We start from the raw sequence: 17,832 nt of genomic DNA on the forward strand, positions 1-17,832 counted from the left end.
GGGGGGGCAGGGGAGAGAAGGGGGGTCTCGACTTCATCTCGGATAAATAACCAACGCTGTAATGCCATCATTGTCGGCAGCGGCCAACGGGAGCTACAGGAAAGCGATTAACCTCGGTGTGGGTTTTTGCTTGCAGCCAGGCGTCAGATGCAAGTCTTCGACATTGTTTACCGTAACGCCACTCACCCCGGCTCCTGACACCCAAGCCAAGCCCGGCTTCGTGAAGGATCCCTCCCTCCCCTCTCATCACTGCTTTGATCGGTGACCACGGCGCCCCCACGCAGCCTAAATTGCCCCAGTTGCGTACAACCACTTTAACCCCCGATGATTATGTGTGTGTGTATATATACATACACAAGCAATGAACGCTCCACTCACTGACTAGACATATCAGGGGACTCTAATCAAAACAGAACATTATCCGCAAACCGTCAGCTAACACCCCCACCCCTCCTACCAATGACGTCTAATAGCTAAAGCCACGTATAAAATACAATCAGACATCCAATCCTTAACGTAATTAGCATTATTTGTAACCTTCCCGATTTAAAAAAAACAGCTTAAAAGCTCCCCTTTCTTCAAGCGCCCTGTCTCTCCGCCTTACCTCTGGTGAGATCGAGCGGTACGTTTTCCTCCCCGCTGTCATTCCGACCTGTCAAACACAGACAACACGGACACGGTTAGCACAAATACTGGGGACTCTGGGCGCACAGAGGGTCCAAGCTCGCCGATCCGAAGGAGACGAAGCCCTGCTGTCAGGAGAAAGGGGAGTCTATCTTACCTCGCATCCGAAGACTTCGGATCGGACGGCCGCGGATGCTGACCGCCATGTTTCCAGGGACATTCACAACACCGGAAACATCGGGGAGATATCGCGAGAGGATGGGGACGGACGAAAGAGGAAGGGGGGAGTGTCTCTCGTCTGAGGGAGGAGTGGGCAGGAGCAGCGCGAGCTGTGGCGACATCTAGCGGACTGAGCCGTACTTCACTTCACTTCAGATGCCAATCAAAATGAACTTGTTTCTCAAGCGCTGCCGGAGCGTTGGGATGTACAGTAGGTCGGGTCCGTTGCAGTAAACGTTGTGCAAAGAACAATAGGAATAAAGTCTCATAATAAAATATCAAAATGTAATACAACAGTCACAATTAACATACCAGTATACATACAGGAAACGTGGACATGTATATACGGTATACCACGCACGTAAATATATATATATTTTGAGTGTAACAATATGTTTCGGCCTGCTGACTTAACGCTTGACAGATGAGCAAGCACTGTCATGAATTCTGTGTCAGTTATTCAACTTAATCATGTTGTATCCTATTATACCCAGGTTAGTTACATGTGATACTGTAGATACCATGATAGCAATAGTATAATGTATCAAATGCTGCATGTTTTTTACAGTGTAAACAACACCAAATGGGCCGTTTAAAAAAAAACAGCCATTAAAAAAAAAAACAGACCATAAAAACTATAGGATTTACTTTGCAGATCATCCCAGACAATTCTCAGGATCTCAGCGTTTGCAGTGTGCTATTCTTCCCTTTTCAGGCCTTTAAGCAGGTGGCAATTTCAAAGATTATTTTATTTACTGCAAAGGGTCTTGTCTCTTCTCTGTGTTGCATTTGTTCTCTTGTCTGAAACCAGTCTATTCCCAGTTGTCTTTCCCTGCAGTCAGCAGCTATATCACCCAGCAACTCCCAACTGAAGCTAAGCAGGTGTGAGCCTGGCCAGTACCTGGATGAGAGACCTCCTGGGAAAGCCAAGGTTGCTGCTATAAGACATGTTACCAGGACCAGCATTGAACAAATTTCCCCTTGGTCTTTACCAATCATGGCCTCCTTATATCTGTTGATTTCATTAATCTGTTCTCCTCCTTACTGATAGCTGATGTGTGGTGTGTCACAGATGTCGGAAAGGACGAACCATGGAATGGCAGGAGAGAGAAAATAGACCCTATGCGTAGCGGCGAGACGGGGGTTAGCCCGGGCTATGCCCTCAGGCCATGGACAGGAGTGACCTGGTGCTAGGCAGGTCTCAGGACATCTGAACCTCAATGCTGAGCGAGGCGCAGAGCAGAAGCAGGAAGTAAATAGGTTACACAACAAGACACACCAGAAAGACATGAATAATCACAGGGAAGTAGGAAATTGGAGAGAAGTAGAGCACCCTCTAGATGTACTGGGCGTGACATGGTGAGCATACTGGTGCACTTTGGCTGCTGTTGCATCATCCAGGTGGATGCTGCACATTGGTGGTGGAGGGGAGTCCCCATTACCTGCGAAGCACTTTGAGTCGAGTGTCCAGGAAAGTGCTAAACAAGGTTAAGGAATTATTATTATAATTATTAAGGAATTATTATTATTATATGGAACAGAGAACTAGAGAAGTTGAATAGTACTCATGATTGGAGAGCAATTGTGGAAAATATTTTCCTGTCACATACTGTATGTAGGGTGTGCCTGGTACCTACTGTACCTGAAATTCGTGGGAGTTCCCAGTGTCAATGTACTAATGTGTTTCCAAATGTAAGCAGCCAACTTGATAATGCCGACTCTGAAGTTACTATCAACCTTTAGGCACAATGATTTTTACTGGCAGGTCTAAACTGCAGTAAAAGCTCTTTATTCATTATGAATCATGGTGTCATCTGTGAGCAGGGTCTGGGTTTAGCATCTGAGCCTCAAGCTTGGAATTCAGTTTAACTTTTATTGAATTAAAAGGCCTGTCCACGTGTTTCTAATGTTTTTGCTTTGCTATGTGAAATAACGATTACTATTACAATGTGCTCTCTGTGGATGTGGGCTTTGAGAAATATTAAGTATATAGGATTCTGGAAACTCATTTCGTGTTTTGGTGTCATTTTGATTAATTGTACAAATCACCTCATGAGTGAGACAGATGATTGGGCTCAAATGATGAGGTATTGTAACCTGTTGAATGTCCAGCCTGGTGAGCATCAAGAAAGAACAACCCGGAAAAGAACCAATATGCCTTGGTGTATTGGAGGTTAGACTAAAGCAAACATTTGGTTTTTAAACAAAACTAATACTAAAGTAGATAAATGTTTTCTTACCCGTTATCATTAGGGGCTCCATCCACTCTTAAATCAAATTATGGGGCCACCAACAAAGATACCTGAATCTTCAGGGTGAAATAAAAGTTAAAAAAGCTTCAGTTCAGTTTCTATGCTTCCATCCTGAAGCATAGAAAGAGCGTTATGGTTGTTGGGCTTCGTCAGCTGTTTCTCCTTACTGTTTTTCACAGTGAAATCAATCCTCACCTGTTCCTTGTTCATTAATAGTGGTTTGCTATTACTCAACACTTTTAACACCTGCAATAGAAGCTCGGGCCGAGAGTAGTATTTAAGTAACCGTCACCCCTGGTTTTCTGAACTGAAAGGGTACACTGTTGTGGAATTCAGATGCTTGCTTTGGAAAGATGCAGCACTGTGTTTTTCATAGTGGTCTTTATTCTCCAAGTCAGTCCTCCCAATTAATTTGCGTAGTACCTTTTCAAAGAAAAGGGCATCTCCTAGATTAGTGTGACCACATTTTGTATCAAGATGTTTAAATCGAGAGGAAAAAAAAAGCAAAATTTAAAATGTTTCCTTTGAACCCCATGGAGATATGAACTGAAAAAAAAATTTAAACTTATCCTCCTGTCAAATCATATTTGTCACTGTTTTTTATTTTTTAAATTTTAATGAAAAAAGGCAAAATGTACAGTAGTTATTACTAGCATAATTCACAATAGTATATTTTATCCTCACAACAAACTACTTGACTATTGAATTGTATGTTTTTAAATTACAGAGTTTAAAGAAATTAAACTCTCAGGACATCTGTTGGTTCATAACATCACACAGCATTAATATATTAAAAACACAAATATAAAAACCTTTCCTTTTAAAAAAACCTACAGGATATTAGGTAAATGTAACACTTCTACAATATTTTAATTTCTAGGAATGTATTTATTAAAATACAAGAAAACACACATACTTGTATTATAGTACATAATCCTGACATTTCTGGTAAGTCTGAAATTCTTGTTCATGTACAGTATTAGGCCTTGATCTAAATGTTATATAAATGTTTTGTTTGCTATATACAAATCAGTTTTGCCTTTCATTTTATTCTTCATATGTCCTCTTATGAGTATTCCTTTCAACCACTTCTGCCTTTTATGCCACGATCGGCTGTGCTATCTAGTTGTTCCATTAAACAAAATCTGAAAGAAAACACAAGTACCGTATGTGCAGAGACAGCAAAGTACTGTAGCTTCTTGTGGTGAAGTGACTGATGCAAACTGAGCCTGTGTGACACTGAAATCTTTCCCCATGGTGTGTCTGCCCACTGTTCAGAGGGCAATCTTTTCAGAACCTTTTTGTGGTTCACGTATTGTGGAGGTTGGTTATTGGTGTGGTAATAAACTGCATAAGCGTATACTGCAGAAAACATTTTATTGGAGAATACCAAGGCAGTTAAGGATAAGGGATAATGCTCATATGTTCTCCAGCAGCAAACCTCACATTTTTGTGCCAGAGGTCTTGATAAGGCTGCAGCTCTGGAGTTACCTTTAACTGATTCTGCCAAACCATCACACAGTAAGAAAAGCAATCCATGGCAAAGTTCCCTCAGAGAGACATCAAGTAAAGAAGGGCCAAAATAAGTGGAGAGCTAAATAATTTATCTTTGCTTCATATTACCAACCTAGTGCCAACATCCCCTACCACAGACCCCTGTGTTTTCCAGGTTTGTGAATGTACTGTAATTGAGGATAAAATGTAGTACATATCCAGGGCTACAGACATAACATACATTTAAGACATTCTCAGGGTTACCATATGACTCCATGTTCTCCATACACTTTGAGACAGCACAGGATTTTAAAACTGCCCCTCAATACTTTAAATACTTCTAACATCTAGTCTTTGCTAAATTCAGAACTGTTACTTAATTACCCTACAGACACACAATTAAAAAAAACATTAAAGTACATTTTAAATGTAAATATTCACATTTCTTATTTATTTTTTTGTCATCTATTTTTGTTCTTGTGCTAATACAACAAGGCTTTAGTTACTGTAATAATTAATCATATGTGATTCAGAACAGCTCTCCCACGGTCTGATCCATGGCAGAAGTAGTGAACAGCTGATCACAATTAAGACTCTTCTATAGTACATAGAGTCGTTATACATCTCAGCAAAAATGTAATGCCTAGTTTGCATGTTAATTTTTGTTTAAATACTGTACAATGTTAAAATCCTGTCCTGTCTCAATTAACTCCAAGTCATATGGTCATTTTGTTGCTTAAATCAAGACCTTCCCATGGGCTGGGATATCACAGTAAGTGAGCAAGCTGCTCAGTTGATGTGAAGTGTATTTGCTGCTGAGTGGACAGTTATTGCCTTGTTCTGAAATCCCCCCACCCTTCCGTTTACTAACAATAAATAACTTTACAATTACATCTTTTTTTAAAAAAAACATACAAATGCATTTCTCTGAAAGAAAAAAATAGTTGAACAATCCTCAGTCGTTGTCATAGACACAGTCTGGAAAAAAAACAAAACAAAACAGGTCTTGATGTAATACATCACATAAAACATGTACAACCAAACACTTTTCCAAACTGCATCAGAAACACCCTTACAAAATAAAGTACCGCTGAAACAGTCCAGCCAAATTATATCTACGCCTTGTGCGTCTGTAGCTTTTCATTCCAGATCTGCTCTTAATGACATCAGCCCGTCACTGGCTTAATTGGAACCAATTTAATAATTTCTCCCAGCTCACCAGGTTCTGGTACTTTAAAAAGAAATAGAAAACCTGCAGACACACCAGCAAAACAGGAAAGGAATCGCATCCCCACACTCTAAACTACAGTATTTGAGTGCTTCAGGTTGTGTGGGTCTTCAATCCTGCGGGATCTTGAATGACGTGTTAAAGATTGAGTCCATCTTATACTGTATACTGGATATGTACTGTATAATCATCTTAATTAAGTTCTTGAGGGGTAGAATGACAGAACTTGAAGGTCATCAGAACCAGTGGAGATTTCTCTCAGAATCACAAAGGCTGTGTTGAGCAACCCCTGATCTGACTTCTAATTAGCTGACAAGTTCATTAAGGAATTATTGGGGTATAAAACCGGAATGGAAGAGTAGAGGTTGCCCTACACTTCTTTGCTGAATGTTATTAAAATGTTACATATCAGTCCAGAAGGAAGGAGTTATATTGTTTTTTTTTCTATGAAGAAGACTGGAAATGAGGATGAGCTGTAATTGACTGAAAGGAGGCCTTTCAAGGCGTTCTTTCTCCAGTATGACCTAAAATAAGATTTTCTTTCTGTTTCCCCTGCCTGCACTTCCCCTATCACTTGTTTATTTGTTTTACCATTAAACAGTTCATATTTAATCCGCTGAAAATAAAAATAAATACAATTTGGTTTGGAGGTGAGATGCACACCTGGACAACTCATCCAAAAACTGTTACATACCTTCACCAATGTCGTCATAAATGTCGGCATCTCTGCAGAACAGAAGCAAACAAAGTCAATTGAAAAAAAACGTTTCAGACAGCATGTTCAGGTTTGTGGTGGTCCAGGAGTTGAATATAATAAAAATTTGATAAATTGTACAGTACCTCGACTGGCTTCTGCACCAGTGTGCTGAGTGTGTAATACACACAGAGGTTTCAGAAACAGGCTTGTACAGATGGTGCTCTCCTACAGCAAAGGGCAGGGCTGTGTGTGGTGTGGACTTTGTGTGCACCCAGCTAACAGGAGTTTCACATCCGTTTTCATGGTAATTCATGCCATGAAATGTGCCCCAAATATATTTTACCACAGGACATTCAGTTTTGGAGTTTTCAGCATGAGGGCCAGGATAATTGGTATTAACCACAAAAGGAGCTTTGAGCCAGGTTTCAATACATGGCTTAACCTCCATCATGAGCCTAAGTAATTTGCAGGACTGGAAATTATCCTGATTTATGCAAGACACCCCGAAGTGGAGCACCATTCCCTAGCAGTGATGTATCTGTTTGTGCACCCTGAGGTTCAAGAATACAAAAGAAGCATCTGCAACATGGTCTCAAACCCACATGCCATAACCAAAGAGATGGGTTGGTGCCCAAACTAGTATTCCACTCTCAGTTTAAAAAAAGCCTAACTACTGCAAACATTTCTGTTTTGAGTCCGCAAGCTGACTGCAAGTGGTGGCGGTTTGAAATGAACAACTGACTATGAAAGCTGGAATGTGTTTTGTTTGCAAGGAGGCATGGGAACCATCCACTCATTGATAGAAAGGCATTTCTTTCATTAATGGGAACAGAAGAAAGCTGAACAAAAGATATCTCAATGAAAAACGCACAGTCTGAAAAGCATGCAGACTTGCATCAGTGCAAACAGTGGTTCACATTCATTATTCAACTACTTTATGCATGTTACTTACTCTGCTATGATGTTGCTGGTTAAAACATATCCAACTGTAAAAAAACAGATCACATTTTTATCTTTTTAAGACAAACACATGGAAATGGAAAGTGGATGATAGTTTTAGAATTAAACCATTTCAGATCTGCTTTTTTTTACTTGCTTGGAAGAGACCCTCGGCTAGATGACAACAGAAGCAAGTTGCTGTTAAAACAATTAAAATGGCCTTACAGCTAGAAAATCCAAAATTAGAAACCTAAGGGCTTCCACATATGTCACTGATTTCTGAGCTCTAGTGGTATTACTGGGAAGCAATAATAGCCGGAGCGGAAGGAAACCAGACAAAGAGGTTGTAGAAGAGGTTCTAGAACATCCTGTGAAACAAGACAGAAGTAACTTGTTCAAAACTGTCTGGAAATTCTAGTGTGAAGTTCTGTTCTCCTGCAGGTTAGAACCAATATCTTCCTACTGCCAGAAAATACACACAAGAATCTCATGTAATGGTCAGTGCCATGTAATCTCAATTAATGGTCATTTGTGTCTGTATGAGGGGTTCCTGCCTTGACCTGACCTGACTTAGCTCTTTCTCTAATTACATTCAATACATACATCTAAAGTGGAAGATTTCTGTCTAGCCACTGCACTTAACTCATTAAAGACATCTTGCTATCACTCTCACTATGAATATTCTTTCAAATGTATCAGGAATATCTATTGTCATGTTTATAAGTCTTTATAACATAAGGTGCCTTGAATTCATATATACAGTAGTACTGTAAAAACATAGTGCAATGCAGTGTACAAGTCATGGAATGTGTTGTTTGTGTCCACTTAGCAAAAGGTAATACAGAATTTGTAGATTTCAGTTTATTGTACTGGCAATAATACAAGTACAATTAGATGGTTTACTCTGTGAAGCTATGCTTTTTGTGCTCATTTGTGTAATTGAACTAACTCTGACACCCATATAACTGGTCAAGTTGGGGCAGCAGATGAGTTGAGATATTTTTTAAAAAGTCAGAGAAATGATACAAGGGTGTTGTGGTTTAAAGTTAAACCACACATCACAGAAGAAAAAGTAACAGAATGTAATCGAAATGAAAAAAATAAGCAATGGTCCCCAGCTAAAACAATAATACAATTAAGAGGTGTTAACATTAGTCAAAATAAAACAAGAAACTTTAAAAGCTTTATTTATGGCAATTTCTAAAACATAAGCGTTAAAAATGGAAGCACAAATCCATACTGTAAAACCTTTCTTTTGTTTCAGATAAATATATTTCTAAAACAAAGTGAAAACAAAATGTGCTGTCTGTGTGTTTTTTACTGACAAATATGAGAAAACATAGGAATGTATTCTGTTTAACATATATAAATACATTCCTAAAAATAATGTACTACCAAATGTATCTGAAGTTTCAGAAAGAAGAGACACTTTGTCCCCAAACTCACATTTTCCATCCTCGTTTCTGCAGATCATCTTGTTGTCCACAGGCTTCTGAATTACATCCACAACCTCCCCAGGCTTCAGGGGCAGATCTTTGCCACCCCACTTCTTGTTGGTCAGTGTGGACACTATCGTGACTTGGTACAGCACCTGGATTTCACCATCGTACTGTAAGCAGGGATAATGGAAATATAAAAAAGACACACAAACGGTAATAAAAAACAGCAACAAGATGGAACTACTTTCCAATTAGTATGAAGGTTTATTTATTCATTTTGCATGGTAATAAAAAAAATCAAATATTACATAAAGAAACTTCACTCTCTTTCTGGGGTCTCAAAACCTAATACGAGAGAACTACAGTGTCAGCCTCTTTTTGTCCTAGTTAGTCAAGACTAAAGTGATTTACTGTATAGCCCCTGTCTGTCCCTGGCACCAGCAGTGAAGACCACAGGGAACCTGGGACTGAATCTGTTCTCAGGTCCTGAGTGTTTAGGGGTTACAAGATAGCTGCCGAGAAAGGGTGAAAGGTTGAGGTGCAGTTTGTGTAACTCATAATAATACTGCACACGAGGTACCAGTACTGTGAGAAGACATTGCTCCTGATTCTACAGGACATTTGTCAGGTTTGTCCAAGTTCTGTGTCTGTATTCATAGGGAGGCAAAGAAATAGTAGGCTGGAAGTAACTGCACAACACACTGCGACAATTTTCTTACTTTAAACTTTTTCCTGAACTCCTTCTCCTCTTTCTCAAACTTCTTCTGCTTCTTCAGGTCCTTCTCTTCTGTCTTGTCCTTTGCTTTCAATTTTGGTAGACTAAACAGCAAACAATTAAGAAACACTAACTGGAAATGGGCCATAATACAGAAAAAGTAAACCAAGTTAGCAATATTTTAATATTGTTATTGTCCTACAGCCTTAATCTGATATTTTTCCATAAGAACATAGGAAAGGTTACAAATGAAAGGAGGCAATTCAGTTTGCTAACTGATCAAAGAGTCTTGTTCAACCATTTCTTGAAATAAGTCAATTTCAAAAACGTGTCTAGGTACCTTGCCCCACATTTTCACAATCCTTTGTGTCGAGAAATGGCCCCTTTTAGTTTTTTTTCTTAGATTTTGTGTTTCAATGTTGCTTCTGAAGAAGTCCATTGGATTGACATTGTCCATGGCTTTGATGAATTTTAGTAATAAGTTTAAGACTTAAAAGATTTAATTATTTTAGTCTGTCATTCTAGTTCTGGTAACCCAAAAAAAAGTATTTTGTTGCTCATTTCTGGATTGAGTCCAGAGCAGCAATAAATTGTACAAAATGTTAACTAAAATTGCATTTTAAAATGAAATACCCCCTTTTTTTAGTTTAAATCAAGAGCAAAGGAAGTGCAGAAGTATAGGCCTTTCTTTAAAAAGGGACCAAGATAGAGAAAAATAGGTGATAGAGGGACCCCAAAGCACTATTCAGAAGGGATATTAGAATAGGAAAGAATAGTTTCTAACTAACGCAAAGGGAAATTAACAAGCGGAATGGACTATTAAATATCATTAGAGATGGTTAGCAGAGTATTGCATGGATTTGTTTTAGGGCATACTTTTTGTTCTGGTTTCCACAAAAGTGTATAGATGATACAAAATTACAGAGGATGATAAACAGTTTAGGAGAAGAAAATATAACGTGTTATATAAAATTTATAAGAAGTCTTAGACACCATCCATGACTGGTAAGACACCTGAATAAAATATATTGCACAAAGGCAACAAATATGCATACGGAGAGGAATTAAAAACAAGCAAACAAGAATTAGAACCTATAGAATATGTTTTTAAAATACCTTTCAATATACTTAACAAAATGGGTGGCATTGGGATTTATGAAAAGAATTTAGGACTTAAGAGCGTCAAGGATTGTCAATGCCCTCATCCAAGCATGTGGTTAACCAATTATTGAGAAAAAAAAAAGATTTTTTGGGAAAAATGCATAATAAAAGTTCAAAGAAGATGTTACAGAAAAATGAGTGCATTGTTGGGCACTAAGTTTCAAAAGGACAACGCTGCTCTGGAATAAATGTAAAAAGGCAGCAACCAGATTTTACACAACAACATTAAAGAAACAGCACTTAAGTTATCCACATTTTTTACCATCTGGTTTTAGAGTGTTCGTTTTCTTCATTTTTGTTTCATTCCTTATTTTTCCATTGCTTTAATTGTCAATCTAAACAGGTGACAAGAGTTCTTAATGAAAGAAAGGTAAAACACCTGAAAGCAAGGGGTGGTGGAGGGAAGGGGGTAGATTCCACGTCATCGTAGATCTCATCATCGACGGGAGCAGCTGCCTTTTCTGAGGAGCGGGAGGAGAGAGGTACAGTATAAGACCAGCGTAGATCTCACTTCACAGCTACTGAAGCCCTGCAGTCTGCTCAACGTAGCCTGCGCAGCCAAGGGAAAATTTCTTCACACATCTGACAGCCAACAGACACTAAAAAAACATGGGCTTAAGGACATGAATTTCAGTCATTCAACCAGCAAACTGCTGCCACTTTAAATACAGCGTGATTGTACATTGGATTTTTTTTATGCCAACAGGACACAACGTTTTGCAAATAAGCCAGTGTATTTCGTTATAATTGCTCCACTGTATTATCAACATTTTGCTATTTTTTTATTTGCTGTTATTTGGGGATTTGAATTTCAAGCCAGGGATAAAGTGAAGAATATATGGGGTTTGACTGCTCAATCTGAGGGACGGGCAGTAATGGAAGAAAATAAAGGCAGATTCACATCAAAGGTCTCCAAAACCTTTCCTCTTAACACCTTAAGCTTCACTTTCCACTGCACTGGCAGTATAGACGGTTCCCATTGTGTTCAGAAAGCTCAGGTCCATGAAGCAGCCGGTAAATATTTAGGGAGTGCAGTACAGCAACAGGGAGATGAAGTGTACACAAATACACAGTATGCTTAAGAATTTACATTCCATTACCTTTTGGAAAATCAGCCGGCGGTCCTCTGCAAAAACAAACAATAATCTCTCTTAGTCTTTTTCACTTACATCTTGCAATTTAATAATGAAGTCTGATTACATGTAGTAAAAAGGGGCACAGTGAAATTCTTTAAGGGAACAGCAGTAGAAAGTAGGAAAATCTTTGATAAAGGTCATTGGCAAACGTTTTTAGACATGTAATTACATATTAATTATGTACAACAGTCGAAGAAAATCTTGTCTTCTTCACTGTGTATTACTGGCTTCTGCTTTTTACTCGGGCTTGTAACATATGCAGATGCTTGTATTCACCCTAGGTTTTTTATTTAAAAACATCTCAGTGTTCTGCAGCATTCAGGTTTATATCTGCATATGTTACATGAAAATACATGTCTGGCACACAACAGCAAACCATCAAACTTTGCTGGTGCCTTGAGAGCTCCAAACTTCAGGTGATTAGAAGTGTGTGAGCTACAGTACAGCACAGGCAGAGCTGAACCAGATTACCTGGCCAAGCTATACCCAGGAGAGACAGGGGGAAACTGGATATTAGTGAGATGTGTGCACGATGTTCAAGAGAAGTCAAATCATGGACTATGCACACTTTATTTAAAAAAAGAAAAAGGTTAGTCGTAAGATTATGGGTGTACTGAATACTGATTGATTTTTAATCTGAAAATGATATTTGTCTCATTTTCCATTTACTCACTTTCCATTTCCCTCTTGCTGAATGGAACCTTATTGCAGGCAGACACACACCTTATCAATTTGATTAGAATGCAATGAAGTAAAACGTTACAGGAAGAGGATCTAATTGGCCAATACGGGATATTATTTTTAAGTTATTTGTCTCATGCATTTACTGAAAGTGGCGTACATAGATTACCCTTCTTCACATGTAAAGCTTGTTCTGATTGATACTTTATAGAGCTGGATTGCTAGAGTAATTTGGGAAAAAAAGACCCAAATAAGACTTGAACCCTTAAAACAGCTACTCTACAGCACAGCCCCTAGAGGGTGTACATGTAAAATGTTTCGCAGTAGGTGTTGGAGATACTAAGCCATTCAAAGTCATATTACCAAAAAGAGATTTCCTTTATAGGTTCTTGTCCTACTGTTCTTTTATATACTATATTCTGTACATTTTATTTCACTGTTCTTTTTTTACGCTAAACTGATTTTAGATTAACTTAATTTTTAGTCATTGTAAATTCTCTCCATTGAGGAGTATAACTGAAGGTTTAATCAAATCAATCAGAAAATCAGTTAATTTAATTAATTCTATTTCAATTTAGTTTTGTTGATTGATTAAAATAAATTAATTGAGTTAATTTAGGGAACTGTGTGCCTTAAGAACCTCTCACCCATTGTGTAAGGTAGTTAGAACATAAAACTTTGCATATGTTTAATATTTGCTGTTAAATTAAATGTTTCTTTGAAAAAGGTTGAATGTGCTTCTTTGCTTCATTTACAATAAACATTGTCATGCTCCTCACATTTAATGCTTCTCTTCATATCACCTGCATTGATAATCCACACACAGGTGGTCAATCAAGAACACATTCTGACCCATAATCTAGCCATCCACAGTCAACTCTAAAAGAATGCACTCATTATTATCGCAGCATGCATTTTGGAGCAAGCTTTTCAAATACAACTGCATACTTTATTTCCATGAAGCTAATGTGGCAGGGTGCCCCATGTAAGGACTGTCATTTCCATGGTCCTACCGCTAGAGGCCGCTAAAGATTAGTCACTGGTTCACTTGGGCACGCACTCGCTAATTGTTTTTGAATAACTGACCAGGGTGCTTTCTCACATGTGCTCAGTTTGGGTGTTCCCATGACAGTCCATCTATGCGACAACCTGCCAAACTTAGAAATGTCTGCAAACAAATTATGCTGTTATTTTGCATTGATCAGATTTTGCTTAATGGAGATGGCATCAAAAGTATTTTCTAAACATGCAGACGGCAATTTTAGTCAATGGATTATTTGTTGGCAAATCTTTATTCAGAAGTGAAGAAGCGGATTGGTGTTTAGACTATTTTAAAAGGGCCGTGTCATTAGGCATTTTAAAGGTGCAAAAGTGGCTAAATAATAAAAAATGCCTATTGTAAATAGACCAAAAAAGCTGGCCATTATTGCAGTTTAGGATCTAGAAAACAGCTCTTTTCTCACTGTACCTGTTGTCTTATCCAAGAGAATGGTTAAAATTTGTTTTTTTTTTTTAAATGTTCACTGCAAAATTTCAGTCACAGAATAAAAAATAGTACACCAGCCAACTGTATACTTCAGCTTCACCTTTTCAGAATTACCTCAATAAAAATATCAATTTTAAAGATTATTTTAAAACCTCTGTGAATATTTCCACAACAACAACATTGGCCATTGGTAATATTGACACTTATAGTATAGTAATGTCAATGTCAATATGCTGCTCCTCGGCTTGTAAACTGAGGTAGTGTAGAGTATATAGATAGTGAGCAAGAAATGTAGCTATGTAACAAGAAAAGTATCTCTTACAATAAACAAACATAAACATAAACACGATTATCCCACCATGTTTTTTAGGTAAAAGGCAAAAATCCAACCTCTCACGTCCCAAAAATGAAATTCTTCATCTCCGCTTAATTATTAATTATCTCTGGGTAACTTTGATGATTGAACTTAAATGTTTTTCTCCACTTTCATCAATTGAGAACAAATTCTAATTTGCAGTGATGACCTGGAGACCATACTGTATTTACAACACTACTGGAGGAGTGTGAGTGACTAATGACCTTGCCAAAGGGTACATCAGCATCATCACACCTGGGACTCGAACCCACCACCATCTACCTCCTCACAACCCCAGAGTTCAGAGTCCTAACCACTAACCACACTGCTGCTACATTACAGCCAGGAATGATGGCAAACCCTTCATGATTGTGACCCAGAAGTGCTGTTTTCCAGAAGATAACCTGCCAGAATAATGCTTACTTCATTTTTCACAGAGCAAATTTGGGTTCCTTTCAGAAATGGAAAAGTATGGAATCAGCTTTGCCTTTTGCACCATTAAAGACTGATTAGGGGGGAGGAATGGATACGTTAAGGATTAGTTCCTGGAGATTTAACTTGGGCCGTTGGCATCTTACGAAGTTGCAACATCCTCATTATTGTTGGACAAGGTTTTCTTTTTCTCCTCTTTGCCCTTAATGATCTTCAGCAGCCCCCACGGCCAGGATTTGTCCTTTGAATCTTCCTGCGATGTCGCACTTCAGGGAGTTGTCAAGTCGGAGAGAAGAATACAACAAGCACACAAACATTGACGTCCATTTCTTTGGCCACTCTAGCTGTGAGGCCGTAACAGCAATGCAATGTCTGTCCCAGAAAGTAAGCCAGAGCAACAAGTCAAACAAGGTAAAATGAGCAGCCTTGACAATGAGTTTTTCCCAGTGTGCAAACTGTGAGCCAATTACCCATCTTATTCATTTAGTGTGCAATGTGCCCACAGCCTGTGCAATAGGAAAATATGTCAAACAGCACTAAGCGTCAAAGGATTGACGTCAAAACACGGAAAACAGCATCCAGAGCAGGGTTGCTGACCTGTCTCAATTTTGATTCTCATATTTGAGTAAAGTTTCCCCAGAAATCATCAACAGTGGGGATGTAAAAAAATCGCAAGGGGAAGCACCCCACTCGTATTCTCTACTGCAGGGCAGACCTGCCCCCAGAAACATCACGTTTTTAGAATTGAAAAGGTAGAACCCTAATCCAGAGCTCTGTGCATCATGCATTGCAAGACACAGTAGCTGAGAAGGGTGACAACTGTTATGTGGGCACAGTAGGGTTCCTGCTTGTAAATTAGACTACTCTGAGGAAAAAATAGAAAGGGAAATCATTTCCTTATACACATAAATTGTGCAAATGTCTGTGTCCTTTTATAGCTCACTTCCCAAATTTGGGCAAGCACGAAAAAATGACTTAGGTGCCGCCTAATGTACAGTATATGCTAAATTTGGTATAATTTGAACAATGTGTAAATTGGATTTAATTTTTTGTTTATGTTTTCACAAAACATTGATCATATGTGTAACCAACAGAACTTTCAATATGAGCACAGATGCCACTTTCATTATGAGCACATATACGTTCATTTGTTGCCTGCCAAATCTGTATATTCATTTAGCCACTTCTTTGAGTAGTAGGAATCACAGAATTAAATAAATAGACATCTGATCCAATAAACATGAATGAGAATTAATTAATTTTTAATAAATTATTCATTTTAATTACTAATTAAACTGATATTAAGGTAAATATCCACACCACTGTGAGGCCATAAAGTGAATATTTGTAACAATCCAGACTGTGATTTTTATAAAAATAGCATACTACCCATTAAACAAGTTTTAAAATTCCACTCAGTTACAAAAACCCTCCAGAAACACAGTGTGACACCCCTGATGCAAAGTGAGAACAATAGAAAGACATAAACTTCCCACCTGACATTCAGCTCAGAGTTGTCTGGGTCATGATAAATGTCATCTTCCTCTTCTGGTGGAGGTGGCAGAACAACTAATAGAAATGAAATACATACAAAAGAGGCATACCGTATATACAGTAAGTTCAGTTAACTCTGTAGTGACATTTTTAACACTTTGTGTCCCTAATGCTCTTATAGTTATTTGGTAGTGTGAGAGGGCAGTAAGTTCAGACAAGATGGAGACTCTTGTCTCAGCTATATTTCGCAGAAGGCAATGGGGAATGGCCTGCCATCCTCAATCACCTGACTAGTCTTGGTAGAAGACTATTGGTTGGGTGACAATTAAAATCAGGAACTTGCGTTTTCCAATTGGCCATAGAACCTTGCTGGCTACAAAACCAGGTGAGCCTCTGTAAAGCTTTTGCATTAGGGGAGCAGAGAGGAAACCATGACCAAACATCAGGCATAAGAATGTGAGTTTTGGTCTAGGAGAGAGATTTATACAGTATTTTGGAGTCGGTAAGCAGATTAGCAGTCCAGTTATATTTATAGACCAAAGAAATCTTCTTAGAGTTAAGAAGAAAATCTAAGAAGACAGGCTCTATAATGATAAACACTGTAGTAAGCCATTTTATTTTTTATTCACAAAGGTGCTTCAAAAAGTCTGCAACTATCAGGGAACCCCCACAAAAGTTGTGCCTGGCAGTAATGGCGTGTTTCCGGAACACTAACACCCTTCAATGTACGTTTTTCAATCGGAATGTGTTCCTGTTCATTGCCAACCCATTGCAACTGGATGTACAGTATGTTTCACTTTTTTCCAGGTGGATATGAAATTTATATAAAAACAAAGGAAAAATAAAAAAGTTTTTCTGTTGATTCTGGTTTGCTCTGCACGTTAAAACTTACCCCCAGGACCTCGGCCCCCACTGAAAAAAAGAGATAAGATTACATGTTTCAGCTTACAAATTCACAACACCTTAGGCTACCTTTATACAATCAACATTTAAACTGTTTTCATTACCGCTGAATCATGCCATCATGCTGGATATCCTCTTTTTCTCTTCTTATTAAAGAAAGAAGAAAGAAGTTAAAGAAGTTTTGAGGGTCACAGGAAGCCATGATCCTGAGATGCATGAACTCAGCATTTTGATTGTGAAATTGTTGCACAGCTCATTGTTACTTATCTGGTCTTGCTGTTATTTATCTAATTACGGGTGTGTTTTAGGATGGTATGTGTAGTTGTGTTGGGTGGATGCTGTATTGGCTCTACAGTATGTTTTATATTTGTATTGTATGTTATTTTTATAAGTTGTTATGGCAATAAAGTGAACTTTGAACTTTCTTAAAAATTTATAATTTTTATTTTACAGACAAACTAGTTGGGAGAAATGCTCACACAAAAAGAAATCTATTGTCTATTCAAGACAAGTATTAGATGAACACTTATCACTCTCCTTCCAAGGATGTTTAACACACTCATGGTCTTGCAGTTAT

General features: G+C 38.3%; 2 protein-coding genes across 6 annotated transcripts in view; both read right to left on the reverse strand.

The window, feature by feature from the left end:
- Window positions 1–1,053, reverse strand: part of rictora (RPTOR independent companion of MTOR, complex 2 a) — a 79,780-nt gene extending 78,727 nt beyond the window's left edge. For both annotated transcript variants that reach the window (XM_069186939.1, XM_069186938.1), the window contains exons 1-2: window positions 782–1,053; window positions 605–652 (exon numbers count right to left, since the gene is read on the reverse strand). In XM_069186939.1, coding sequence (XP_069043040.1) covers window positions 605–652; window positions 782–965 — 232 coding nt within the window. In that variant the 5' untranslated portion in view covers window positions 966–1,053. The remainder of the gene's footprint in view (window positions 1–604; window positions 653–781) is intronic.
- Window positions 1,054–4,455: 3,402 nt separating this feature from the next.
- fyb1 (FYN binding protein 1) overlaps window positions 4,456–17,832 on the reverse strand; it is a 50,054-nt gene continuing 36,677 nt past the window's right edge. For 3 of the 4 annotated variants that reach the window (XM_069186941.1, XM_015340404.2, XM_069186942.1), the window contains exons 10-19: window positions 17,245–17,264; window positions 16,355–16,427; window positions 15,005–15,124; window positions 11,869–11,894; window positions 11,148–11,229; window positions 9,612–9,711; window positions 8,900–9,062; window positions 7,467–7,500; window positions 6,512–6,543; window positions 4,456–5,567 (exon numbers count right to left, since the gene is read on the reverse strand). In XM_069186941.1, coding sequence (XP_069043042.1) covers window positions 5,545–5,567; window positions 6,512–6,543; window positions 7,467–7,500; window positions 8,900–9,062; window positions 9,612–9,711; window positions 11,148–11,229; window positions 11,869–11,894; window positions 15,005–15,124; window positions 16,355–16,427; window positions 17,245–17,264 — 673 coding nt within the window. In that variant the 3' untranslated portion in view covers window positions 4,456–5,544. The remainder of the gene's footprint in view (window positions 5,568–6,511; window positions 6,544–7,466; window positions 7,501–8,899; window positions 9,063–9,611; window positions 9,712–11,147; window positions 11,230–11,868; window positions 11,895–15,004; window positions 15,125–16,354; window positions 16,428–17,244; window positions 17,265–17,832) is intronic. The other variant, XM_069186943.1, reaches the window with a different exon arrangement.

Source organism: Lepisosteus oculatus, chromosome 3 (genome assembly GCF_040954835.1).
Source record: "Lepisosteus oculatus isolate fLepOcu1 chromosome 3, fLepOcu1.hap2, whole genome shotgun sequence".
Taxonomy (NCBI): Eukaryota; Metazoa; Chordata; class Actinopteri; order Semionotiformes; family Lepisosteidae; genus Lepisosteus; species Lepisosteus oculatus.